The 13,291-nt window shown below is 36.5% G+C and overlaps 1 protein-coding gene across 1 annotated transcript in view; it reads right to left on the reverse strand.

Moving 5' to 3' along the window:
* Nucleotides 1-390: 390 nt before the first annotated feature.
* Nucleotides 391-13,291, reverse strand: part of EFHC2 (EF-hand domain containing 2) — a gene marked incomplete at its 5' end in the record, with an annotated part of 49,503 nt that continues 36,602 nt past the window's right edge. The window contains 4 exons of the mRNA XM_026065763.1: nucleotides 391-486; nucleotides 2,965-3,070; nucleotides 9,707-9,799; nucleotides 10,390-10,587. Of these exons, the coding sequence (XP_025921548.1) occupies nucleotides 391-486; nucleotides 2,965-3,070; nucleotides 9,707-9,799; nucleotides 10,390-10,587 (493 nt within the window). The remainder of the gene's footprint in view (nucleotides 487-2,964; nucleotides 3,071-9,706; nucleotides 9,800-10,389; nucleotides 10,588-13,291) is intronic.

Below are 13,291 nucleotides of genomic sequence, written 5' to 3' on the forward strand. Positions count from 1 at the left end.
GAACAGAATTACCTCATTGTGGTAATACAGTCTGACTTGAAATTGTAAGACGTCATCCAACAACCTCTTTTGTCTGTGGAACAAATCAGTGTCAGTCATGTTTTGCTGTGTTTGACTTAAAGATCTCTTAGTACTTGTACATTCTTCATATGACCAAACACAAAGATTAGAGGGTATAGTTTTAATTATGCTTGTATAAGAATGGAACAGTACTGTGAAGGTGCTACAAAAACACATGAAGTATACTTCCATGCTGGAATAAGAAATTAAATGCAATAAAACCTACATCTTTGACTTTTTGTTTTATAAGGAATATTTTCAGTATCTGCCCAAGCAAGCTTTGGAGCTGAAACACTAATCCGAAAGCAGTGACTTGCATAGATCAGATGATTATTCTTCCTGGCCAAACAGATCCTCCAGAAGAGTTAAGTATTTGATCTTTTTCACAGGAAGGGATGGTAGTTGTCCACTCCAGTCATCTTCATACTGAAATTAGTAACCCAGAGAATAACTTAGAACATAATGTTGAAAACAGCAATAATTAAAAGCTGCACAATATATGATTGAATGAGCTGCCTTATTTCCACATAGAAATCTTCTGTGAAATAGTAGACCTTTATAAAGCACATCCTCTTAAAAGATTACTACATGCACATTTTTATCAATCTGGCAGAATATTTTATTAAAAAGTACTCTCTATCACTAGCACTTTTACAGAAAAATTCAAATTAAAGAATGTATTGTTTTCCTTAAGGCACATACACTTGGAAGTCTTGAAAGTCTTGCAAGTTATCTATGTCTCGACATTAAAAATCATACAAAATAATGAGACAGAAAGAAAGAAGAAAAAAGTCTGTTAAACAAGTACAACTCTGCTGCTGAAATCTGTCTGTCAAATACAGAYATTGCACCCCAAAATTATTACTAGTAATTCATGGCAGGTCATGAACAGAATGGTGATTGGATTCTAAAGTTGAAAGATTCAACAGTATTTAAATCCCTTCCTTTCTCTGATCTTTTTCATTTCTTGTTGATGTCTTAATTAAAATATTCTTGTGTGGCACCAAAAATCTAGTCTAGGTTTTGCAGCTAACTAACAAAATAATGAAGTGAATAAAACTGAATAAACAATATTGCCATCAATTTGGACACAGTTTATTAAAAATCATCACTATATGTCAGTATAACAGATATAGCAAGGCTTTGGAGCCAATGAGGAACTGATTATCCCAGCTTGCAGATGAATGAGCATATTTCCTACTAATACTCTTTCCTCCTTCTTGACTTCAGCTGTAACCTTCYTCACATAAATCCCATGTGCTGTCTTCAGCTAGGGCTCTCAAGCATCAGCCACTTTCTTAAAGTCCATCCACAAGCAAAGATAATGTCTCCTTCTCACCCAAGCACAACCTCATCTCTTATGTTGATCAGCACATACATTGAACCAAGAATGTCAGCTCCAACCTCCTGCTTCTTTCACAAGCACTTTTTCCTCCATGCCTTCAACCTGTGAATGCTGCCCCTTTGTTCCACTGTCACTTGCACCCCACCTTCACCTGGTGGGAGCCTCCTTCCCTCCCCTGCCAGAAATCAGGTGATGCTCGATAGCTAGACAAGCAATGCAGCTGAGGAGGAAAAAAGTCAAACACATTAAACAGCAAATGAATCTGTGTGTCTGCTTCTTTCACCCCAACTTTTTGTTATAGAGCTCTGCACCATCTTCAGGGCAAAAATCCTCAGCGCACAGGCTCTGACTTTCTGCTTGTGCCGTACCAAAGTCCACGCGGCCCCTTATCCTGACAGAATCTCTTGAGAGCAAGAGGCTATAGCTTAAGCACAGAATTCATCTGTAAAAATAAAGAACACCCACTGAACAAAACTTAAATGATACTTTGGAACACAAGACTACTGTATAAGACACATGGAAGGGCTTTGATTTTATCTCTACAAGAAGAAAAAATTCTTCTCCATTACAAAGTGAAAAAGAAACCACTATGTAAATCAGAGCAAATCAGCAGGATAGGACCTTCACTAGACACAGACAGTTTGAGATGTTACAGAAGAAACAGCTTGTAAGCTAAGTAAGAGAGAATAGTCAGGTTAATAGTCAGGTTAATACCACAGTACTTGCAGAATGCTGGTTGAAATATGTTACTGCTGAACTTGAATTTAAGGGAATGCTATACTTCTAAACTGTCTGAATACAGTGAAAGATATTCTGTACAACCATAGCAACATATTGGCTAGGCCAAAATAGCAAAAGTACATGTTGGCTGAAGAGCTTTGAATTTATCTGTTATGAGATTTTTAAAAATCAGCATAATTGCCCTACACACAGTCTGTTTTAAAATGTTCCATTCAGCACAAGATGGCAAGATTAGATTAATACATGCAATTTGTTGGAAGAGCATTTTTATTTACCCTAAGTAGCAGGCTGATGGAGACATATGAAGTTGATCCCTCAATGCTGCTCCTGCTGTACGCCTACCAAGGTTGTGGTGTATTATGTACAAGTTTCCATGGAGTTATAAAAAATATATAGCCTATTTTCTGCATTGTCAGTGGAGTTTAAAGAATTTCCTGGCTATACTAGCAAGTGAACAGATCATTTGTGTGACAACAATATTTGTGGGAGAAGCGGTATTCACGCCCATTGTTCACAGACAAATACAACTGTTTCCCCCGCTCTTCTTTTTTTTTCTAGAAAAAAGTTTCAGAGATGTGATACCTACAAGGCACAGGTGAGTTACAGGACTCCTCTTCCCTGTGTCACTTCTCTGCTTCATTCTAAACCTCCCAGAAAAAATTAATTACTTGAAGAAAACAGGCACAAACATGCAAAGACCAAAAACTGTTGTAACCTCTGTTGGATAAATCACTCATGTTACTACATTTGGCCAAATTACATCAATATCCCAGGGTCCTGGTTATACTGTTTCTTTTATTCAAAAACATTGGTTTTACCTTGAGAGGAACCTTTATTGTCTGGAAAGCAGGGATTTGATTCTCTCTCCAGTTCAGCCCCTCCAGAAGCTTCTTATACTCCACTTGCTCATGACCATCTTCAAACCTAAGCAGAATATCCATATGATGACACAAGTTTAAATGGAATTTTTAACACAATTGTATCATGTTCTCTTACATCATACTAATAAATCACTTTTTGGATAATAAATTTTACACCTATAGAACAAACACTGGCAAGAGTACAAAGGGAAACACTGCAAAACTGACAGGACTTCTATACTGTACATTACATTTTCATATAAATACTTACTGCTCATTATTGTATCTCATAGTAAAATTCCATTTCTTTAAGAAATGGATTAGATTTCAACTAATTTCATTTTACTTTTCAACCATAGCCCAACCTTTTCTAACACTGGAATCTCACAACTGGTGACAACTTTACAGATTTTGGATGCTCAGTGTAGAATTCCTTTGTGTAGAAAGAAACTGGTGGAAAGATTCAAGAGAGCTACGCTGTAACACAATTAACCTAGTTTATTTGGTTTCTACAGCCATTTCTTAAAAATAAGCAATCCTTCAAAAATGCTGTTTGCACAAACCTTGGGATCAATTTTCAGCTGACAAGTATACAGTTCTCTAAACTATCATTTAACAGCCATATTTTAAAATCACAACCCTTGTCATTTGGCAGTTGTTTTATAGTATTGTTCTGTATTTCCATGGACTAATTATATATGTTTGGGTCAGTTATGAGGGTCCCCTGGAAGTGTCTGTGCTTCTCTGGTGTCTATGAAGGGATATATGTAACTACTTAGACTCAATACTTATTTTTTTGATGTAAAAAGTCAGGCAAAACAATTCCATACTATATTCTGGTGAGACAAATACTATTTCACRTGCAGGAGGAAGATCAGCTACACACTGTTGTCTGCAGGAAACAAGTCTTTTAGAAAATTATTTTATGTTGTTCTAAAAGAAATAACACAGCACAGAACATGCACCTCAAAACCCATACAGTCACTGGGGAGGGTTCTGGTAAAAATTAAGCATGAAGGTACTTTAAGGGAGTACAAACTGGTAAAACAATACTGAAGAAAAAGATAAATAAATCTAGTGACAAAATAAACTGCAATAAACTGCAACTCATCCTCTCTCTCCTTCCCCCCACACCTTTCATTTAATAGTCAGCAGGAGAGCTAATAATAAAATATACTGAGAGCAACAAACAGAGATGCTAGCGATAAACATAAATGTTAAGTACAGTGAGTTATGCTGAAGAGGAAAGCAAAGTCAGACCAAGAATGCTACTGTTACTAGTATTAAGTGGGAGTCTGAAACACTGCCATGAGAAACCTTTCTATTATAGCTTTCTTCTTTTTAACACCTCACATGCAATTTAACATTTTCATAAGAACCAGGCTTTTGTGGAATACATCCAATACACACAAAAATTACCATTCCCACTTCTAAGTGGTTTTTATTCATTTGTTTTTTTTGCAGAAGGCAAGTGCAGAGAGAAAGGAGTTTTGCATTAGAAGTAACAAGACAATGAAAAAGCTGATACTTCTTGGAAGAAAGCTGTGGCACATAGATTTAGAATTTCAGAACTGTCATGACAAATTTTTGTAATACTATACACATGATAGAATTCAAATCTTTAGAGAAATGTTGGAGTATGACATTCTGTTTATATTTATGTTTTCATTAAATAGAATGTTTTAAACTGTTATGTTCATAGAATATAATTTATTTTTTGCTAGTTTTGAAAGGTCAAAAGAAAGTCCACTGCTGAGATGCACAGTTGTGAGTAGGATTTTTTAATAAGAAATAAGTGAAGGTGAGTAATTACTTAAACCTTTATGTTGAAGCAATAAAGTCAAAGAAAGCACTGCAACTGCTTTCAGCAAACATTAACATGAAGCAAAGTCCTTTGATGTGACAGCACTAGCAAATTGAGACAACAACATAAACATGAAGTAGAATCATTAACTATAACCAAAGCTTTCAACATGAGCACCAGAAATGGGACTCCTACATCCCATATTTAAATACCTACAGAAAGTATCTTAAAATATTATTCTACCACAATCCAAAAAAATTTACCATTCCTTAGATCTCTTTAYTACCGCCACTTGTTCTACCAACCTACTAAATGCACATACTTCTAATTTGGCCCGGAGCACCGGATAAAATGAGGAGATGTTATCAATTTCTGCATTAGTAGGACAGAGATATCACACATTTCAATGGCTGGAGTTAATATGACTGAAAATGACAGTGCTGTTCACCAAAGGAAATTAGATTTGTCTTATCAAGAAGACGCCAACAAAGATCTCTTGAAACTATGTCTCTCTTCAGTTTTGCCCTATGACTTCACCAACCCATGTGATATTAGACTATGAAAAAAAAAAATCACTCCCCCATCCCTACCACAGTTTGCAGAGCTTTCTTTTCTTTTTGATATTACAGAAATAATACTACATTTCTGCTTCTAAAAATATAACCACAATGAAATACTCCAGACGTGAAAAATCTGCTTAAGTCACCTTATGATCGCTTCTGAGGATGCTTTGCTGAGTAAATCCTGCTTTTAAATACTTTTTTATTCCATTCAAGAAATCTGCAACCCAAACAKTTATGTCAAATGTTAACGTACATGTACAGATTTTGAATTCCTTCGTTCTGATGAAAGTTTATTAAGAAGTCAATCTGATAACAGTAGAGGAGAGCCATTAAGCTGCTTTAACTTTACAGAATACGTTAGGATGCTTCAGACTGTTTGATAGCCCCTGCATAACAAAGGTATATGCCTAAGGGTTCACAAACTGGTCATATGAAAAGATTTAAGCACAGACCAGTATATGCCACTGATCAGTAACAGTTAAGTAAYGGTTGCTGTCTTGTCTCTCTGTCTCTCATGACCATTTCTGATCTTAATGTCTGCTACCAGGACACTTGTAGCAGGAGAAGAGGGTCAGTTGCTGAAAAGAAACAGGTCAACCCTAAAAAGCATGGAATTACAGGCAAGCAATGTGGTAAAAGTTATTAAGGAACATCCAGCCACAAACAGGGGAAAAGCTGAGCAGATGAAAGTGTCTTGACATGACCTAGTAGTGACATGAGAAATGGGAAGAATGTGTAGCAGGCCCGTTGTTAGAGGGCACTGCTACCTGAGACACGCAGGATCAGCTTTTCAGTGCTTCACCCCCACAGACTGGTCCCACAGATTCAATATCACAAGTCCTCCCCCAGAGCTCAATAGACTCACCTCAGTACAGTGGAGGTGAGAGGAACTAGTCAGGCATTTCTTATAGCAATTAAAAGACATATTTTAAAAAATAGGGATGTATACTTAACAACTAAACTAATGCACAAGCATCAACTTGTAATACTTGTATACTTGTGATCCACTCCTTCCCCTTCCCTCCATTTTTTTCTTTCCTTATCTGCCAGCTGTTTGTATACCCTCTGGGGAAGGGACTGCATCTTTTTAAGTCCTTGTTAGCATACACTTAGCTTTGCAGTAAATAAAAATAACAGCAAAAGAAAATGCTAAAATTCATTACTTAAGCACTTCAGCAACATTTGTTTATTAAATAAACTATAATTGTTCATTATGCCTGCATAAATTTAAAGAAATGCTTATAATAACTATTGCAGTTTTCTGGCAGAAACAAATGTGTACCATCTGCATCGCCTAATACATTATGATGAAAAAACTGCATTGCACTGTAATTAAAAAATTGTAAGTGAGACAAGGCTGATGGAGATCGGAAATATCTTTTAATAGGCCAGCTCTGGTAAGTTGAAAAAATGGACACATTTTTGGGCACCTAAATCCTACTACTGCACCATCCCATAACAATTAAAAATATAAGTTTACTCTAAGCAGACAATTTGAAAGGGTCTTATGAAACCTCTCACCCTTTGTGCTAATTCCCCCCCTGCACTCTGTGGAAACGGAATGCTTATTGGGCAGGGTAAATGAGAAAAATCTTGCATCATCTGGAGGTGACCACAAAATCAGACAGTAACTCCTAGTTCCATCCCATGCTTTTAATAAGAGACTGGTTATTGTGCTGTAATTTACAAATGTGAATAATAAATACTTTAAGGGTATTACCTTTTAAAATGGAAAAATAGAACCATTAAGTCCTACAGAAAGTCTTTGCCAGCTAATCTTAGATAGTAAAGCTGAATAAACATATAGTTTCAGTCTTCAGTCAGTATTATCTGATCACATTGTCTAATACCATTTTATAGCTGAATAGGGTCCAGCTAGTGCATTAGCTATACACACTGATTTTGTGGGAATTGATCCAACAACTTTTATTGTACCATTTTCCTCCTTCATAAATTCAGATTCATACACTAGAAACACTACCACTGTTTGCTTCAGAAACATCAATGGACATGGAATCACATGCTTCTTCCTCTAAAAACAGGGAAAGAATATTGTTGACAAGGAGGAATTTTGCACACACTGAACTCCCAAGGAGTGAGACTGTTCTTCATTAACAGTACCTGTCTGTTTCATGATTCTTCAGTCTTAAGGAAAACTAGAGAAAGCAGGGGGGAAGGAAGAGAAAAGTGCTAAATTTTATTCACCCAACTCTACTCTTTGGTTTTTAGATTAATGGAAACTAACTGCTATCAAATATACTTCAGGAAATCTTTTCCTGTCTGTGCACCCTCATGAAACAATGGCCTTACCAGGCAGTGCCAACTGCACACATCATTCAGAACATGACATTTTTCCCTATTTTCTGCAGTACAGTGAATCATCACATACACTGCAATCTTTCAAAGCAGTTGATATTGTAACATAGAACTGGCATGATACATAATACTTTATCATGTGGAGTACTTCTTCCACTGAATACTATGGCCCAGCTTTATTCCATTCAACTTTCTCATACCAAAATGTGGAGTACACGTTGCCCACAACCCCTTTAGAATCAAAGGAAAAAGAATGGTAATTTAGAAATCTAGCTCTTAAGCAGGCTGAGGAAATAACCCTCTCTCTTTCTCCATTGCCTATAGCAAGAACCTAGAGCAACTACATCCTAGTTCAGCTGTCATGGGTACCGGTCTAAAGCTGAGTGAAATGTTGTGAATTCAGGCCTAAGTTCCCTTCTTGCCTTCTAAGCTTATCTCTAATTTTTATTATAATGTACTGGGCTTTTTCTTTTTAACTACCTACACTGAGACTTTTTAAGAGAGAAGAGATTCATCTCACAAAAGTTTTCCCTAGTATAAATTCACAAACAATAAATATGTCTCTGGAGCCTATGATGTGTCAGGACTGTCTGTTTTTCATCAGCATTGAGTTAGTACATAAAGGAAAACCTCTAGACTCTCATCTGGTTGCATCTATTCAATTTCAGTCTTTGTGAAGTGGAAACTATGAGAACTCCTTGTTTAGTACTGTATGTCAATTGTCCTCCAGCACTTTTTGTGCTGGGCAGCTTAGTGGGAGTTCTAAAGAATGAGTTTTAGATTAATGCTAAAACTCAGACATGCTTCTGATCACAAATGCTTGTAACCCAATTGTCAGAAGTGATGTATGGCCAACAAATTGCTTAAGTCATCTATCTGGCTACTGCAGGGAACTAAGTATTCTGAAAGTTTTGGGTCTGAGGGGAATGGGGCTTTGTAGAAAACAGACCCTTAGGCTTCTTAAAGCAGTCTTTTTGACACTGACTGAAGTAAGAAGTCTTGCTTGCAGTATGTAAATGCTTTATCAAAAGCATTCCATATTTCTGCTTGACAAGAGTCTTTTCATTATATGATAAATCCAGAAGCTTAGTTTGAAACTCCTCCTGAAATCAAGAAGTGTGTCCACCTGAAAGCATCTAAATGTGACAGATGATAAGACAGGCTCCTGCATTTTACACAATGTGAAGGCACCAGCAATACATTTAATGATTTCCCATACAGGAAAGAAGAGACCGATGAGCATGTATTTAAACCTATTACCAGGAGAGTGGGCCATGAAAGCAAAACTCACCATGACAGGAGTGTTCAAAACACTACAGGTTACTCTGAACTGTAGTCTTTGATATGAGTGCATTGAATACTAATTCTTTTCACTTTTTCTCCCCCTAACACAGCTAGTCACGCATTTTGTCACAAATACATTAAATGTGCTACAGAAAAATACTGAAATCATGCACATACTGGAACTGACAAACTCCCTTTCCCTTTTAAAACATTTAATAAAATATGTTTCAGATGAGAATAACAGGGGTAGCAAAACACTCTCATTTACTACTAATATTGCCTACTTGATTAAATGACATTTTCATTGTATTCATCTTTTGTTTCTTAAAATTTACATAATGTGCTTCCACAAGATTATTATTTTTACTTTACATATATGCAGGTACCATGAAAGCAAAAATGTGAATCTCATTGATAAGGATAAATATCAGTAGCTAATTCCCATAAGACTAATTCCATAGAATTCAGGCAAAATCCAGATGATCTCTTAAGCCAGACTAAGTAACATTCCTAAGGATGTGCCTTAGTTAATTATAAATATTCTATAAATAAGAAAACCTGTATGTGTATAGGGACAAAATCAGAATCATTCAATCATTAAAATTATATAAATGACAAATTCATAAGAAATATGTCAACAGTAGATATTCAACAGCCTCCTTTCAGTAAGCATATGTTACATTATATTGATTTACACCCATGCATGCAGGTCATACTGTCACCTTTGACTTACATAGTCAGTAAAGCTTGCAGAAGATCATCAGAGAGTGGCAACCTGAAGGACTTGCAAATAGTCCTGCACATCTCATGGGGCAGTACTCCATGTCTAAACAAACATAAACAGAGGGGAAGAAGTCTACTTTATGTATTTTCCAGGTTTATTTCAAGTACATGTTTCTGTGGATAAGAAAACATATCAAGAATATCGGGCTAGAGGTAATAAAAACATGTTTTATGAAATTTCAGTATTATAAACCTGAGAAACATGAAGTTCACATGGTCGTTGCTCTCTCTCACTCGGAGATTCTGATTTATCATCTGAAAATATTAATCTGTTTCATCAGAGAACAAAAAGGACAAATGATTCATATAAAGGATCAACTACAATTTTTTTTTTTTTGTAAATCACTGTTTTTCCTCTTTGATTTAAAATACTGTGATTTGCCTGTGACAAAGCATCTGATTATGTCACAGGATGTTCAATATAGCAGCTATAATGGAAAGTCCACAGACAAAATGAAAATGAGACAAAAGGCTATCCTTTGCTTGTCCACTTTCAAGTGCAGAGAGAGGCTAAAATCAAAAGTAATAGTCTTTGACTGCAGTGTATCATTTGGTCAACAACAACCAGGAAGTAGGTAGATTTCAAAGCGGACCTTTCCAAATCACAGCCTAGGTCTAATACAGGAAACTTACTTTTCACGGTCATTGTATACTAGCACAGCAGACAGTTGTCCAAAATTCTCAAAACTCTTTTTCTTTAGTTGTTCTTGAGCCACTGCAAGGAGGAAGTGGACATCCATTTCAGAGTCATCTCTCATGCTGTAATAGCGCCCAAGAGTCATAATTTCATGTTCTGACAGCGCTCCATCAGTGATATTCACTATCAAATTTCTGTTCACAAAAACAACAGCAACCTACATTAGTGTTAAGTAGAAGAGTTAAAAGCAATTAATAGTCACTAAATACCTGTGGAAACAACTAGGGCATAAAATGCTGTTTTTAAATGAATTCACTTAAATTTGAAATCCAGGTCTGTTCAAAGAGGTGTTCTGGAAACCACCCATATTCTAAACTTTTGGAAGATGTTCATGTTTCCTCTGAAGCTGGTTATACAAACAAAAATAAGTAATAGTCATGTTTGAAGCCCATTACCTGCAAATGTCTTACCAGCATCAAACATTAGCAGAGATTCATTTTGTCACTGAGTATATCCAGTAAGATAGTCAATTCTATAAGATATTATCCTGTTTTGTTCCTAAATATATTTTTCATTCTGCAGCATATGATTAGTTATCTGTAAACATGAAGCATGTACAATAACTGTTTCATAAAACACAGACAGAATTTCCTAAGGCAGAGGGGAAGTGGGGCAGAAGATACCAACAAAGAACAGAATATTAATCAAGCCTCAAGCCACACTCCACAGAGCACTGTGAAAGCTGGCCCTGTTGGGCAGTTTTCAGGGGAAAATTGAGGGAGAGGAAACAGGAACAGGCCACAGAGAAAGGCAGAAATTACACCCAACTTGTAATCACAAGCCCTCCTGGCAAGAAGGAGGATAGGAGGCAGTGACAAGATCAGCTGATGCTTGAACACTGTCAGAGGACAACCTAATCCCATGCAGGGAACAGCCTGAGCACAAGCTCTCCTGGGATTGCCTGTGCTGCTAGAAGAATCAGCCCAACCTGTGAAAGAGGAAACGTTCCCGAGATCTGAGTGAAGGGCCAGTGCTGACACTGAATGACTGCTCCTCTTGACATCAAGGACTTGTTACTGATAATAGCACTGGAGTGATTTTGGGGTAAGGTCCCTGAGGGCATCTGTGGAGATATCAGCAAATGGATATACACACTGTGCAGTTTAAGAAACTAGTAATTATAATTCAGAATAATCTCTCTCTGTTTTGGAGAGGGGGGAGAGGGAAGGAAGAGGACTGATTTTAAAGATGATATAATCTTTGCAATAGGGAATATGCCACCTTCGATGATTAGAGAGCTCTTCATTTATCCTGGATGTTAACACAACATAAGGAAAGAAAAGCACCAGCAGTAAGGCATGCAAGGAAATCTAAGAGGTGTCCAGTTCTCCTGGAAAAAATGACTTGAACTATAATTTACCCCAACTGTTACAAGGTCTCTTGTCAAATTTGGATTTATGTAATTGTACCATGGCATTATGCTTCCAAATGTCTCTCTCTGGTGAATTCACATTTAACAGGATTTTTTTTTTTAACAGCAAGCATCAACATAGGCCTATGTGTCTTAGTCAAAATTAGGTTAACTCTCTCTGATACTCCTGGATAAATTGCACTAAAAATAAACTTCAGCATAATCACTGACGCAATTAGAACTGTACCTTGTGGCACCCTGGAGGATAGTGCATCACTGTGATGATATAAGTCTTTGAAAACAAATGGAATAAATTATTAGTGATGCACAAATATCTGACACAAGACTCAAACTGCTGGCTGGAGAATACTTAAAATCTTGAATGCTTCTGCTAATGGGTCCGAATTGAAAGGACAGAAACTTAGCACCCCTCCAAAACACAAAATTTTACCAAGAAACATAATTTTTCACTAGCTTCTTCTCAGAGGCTTGTGTGGTTCTGCTCAGACGAAGATATCTGTTCGTAGCCCAGAATATGATTGCACTCGCACAGCTACTCAACAAAGGATGCTAAACCCTATATAGAGTCTACTTGGCTTCAACTGCTGCCTTTTTCTTATTAAAGAAGTTAGAAAGATCCTTTATTTCCAGCAGATAAATATAAGGAGAAGATAAGTTGTTGACAGCACCAGAAAAAGTCTTATTTTGGGATTAGGCAAACTCAATGACCAAAACTTGGTCCATCTATTAACATTATTATTACTCTTATCACTCTTATTATTACAATTACTGAAATTTATATTTATTTATAATATAAATTACTTATTTATATTGTAGTAGCATTCAGAGACCTAGTCAAAAATGGAGCCTCTTTGCTGGATATTGCTACAAACATAAAGTAGAAGACAATACTGCCTGATTAAGACTGGCTTTCTAAATGCTCAGGCTTGCAAAGCTGAAAGCATGTAGATAGCTTTACCCATGTGAATACTTTCACGGACTGGATTTCCACACATGGCACAGAATTCTTGCAGAGTCAGGATTTTAAAATCTTACATCCTCTAAGTCAGTCAGTGGCAATCAGGTCACCAAAACCCCAGATAAAATTATTGTCTCATCTGGGAATTAAGGATTTTTCTTATGATTGCTAGAGACTGATGAGAGAGACCCAGGATTCATACACAGAATTACATCTAAATTCCTCCTGACAAAGAGAAGCAAGCTGCAACAATTTTGTCCACAGTTTATCTTTTGTTTTACTTTTTTATTCTAGAAGAATAAGACAGATTGCAATCTGAATTTGGTAGAGAAAAAAAAGAAATAATAATTAATTGCTTAAGAGAGCTACTTCACAAGATGAATTAAAGATAGGCATCTTTGTTAAACCTACATGGTTCTTTGTCTCTAACAGCAAATGGTCTTGCCAGTAGCTTAAGAGAAAAACCATTCAGGGTAGGACCATCTGATATGCAGGCATCTAACTTTTA

Source organism: Apteryx rowi, unplaced genomic scaffold, assembly GCF_003343035.1.
Source record: "Apteryx rowi isolate R43461 unplaced genomic scaffold, aptRow1 scaffold_1028, whole genome shotgun sequence".
NCBI classification, from domain to species: domain Eukaryota; kingdom Metazoa; phylum Chordata; class Aves; order Apterygiformes; family Apterygidae; genus Apteryx; species Apteryx rowi.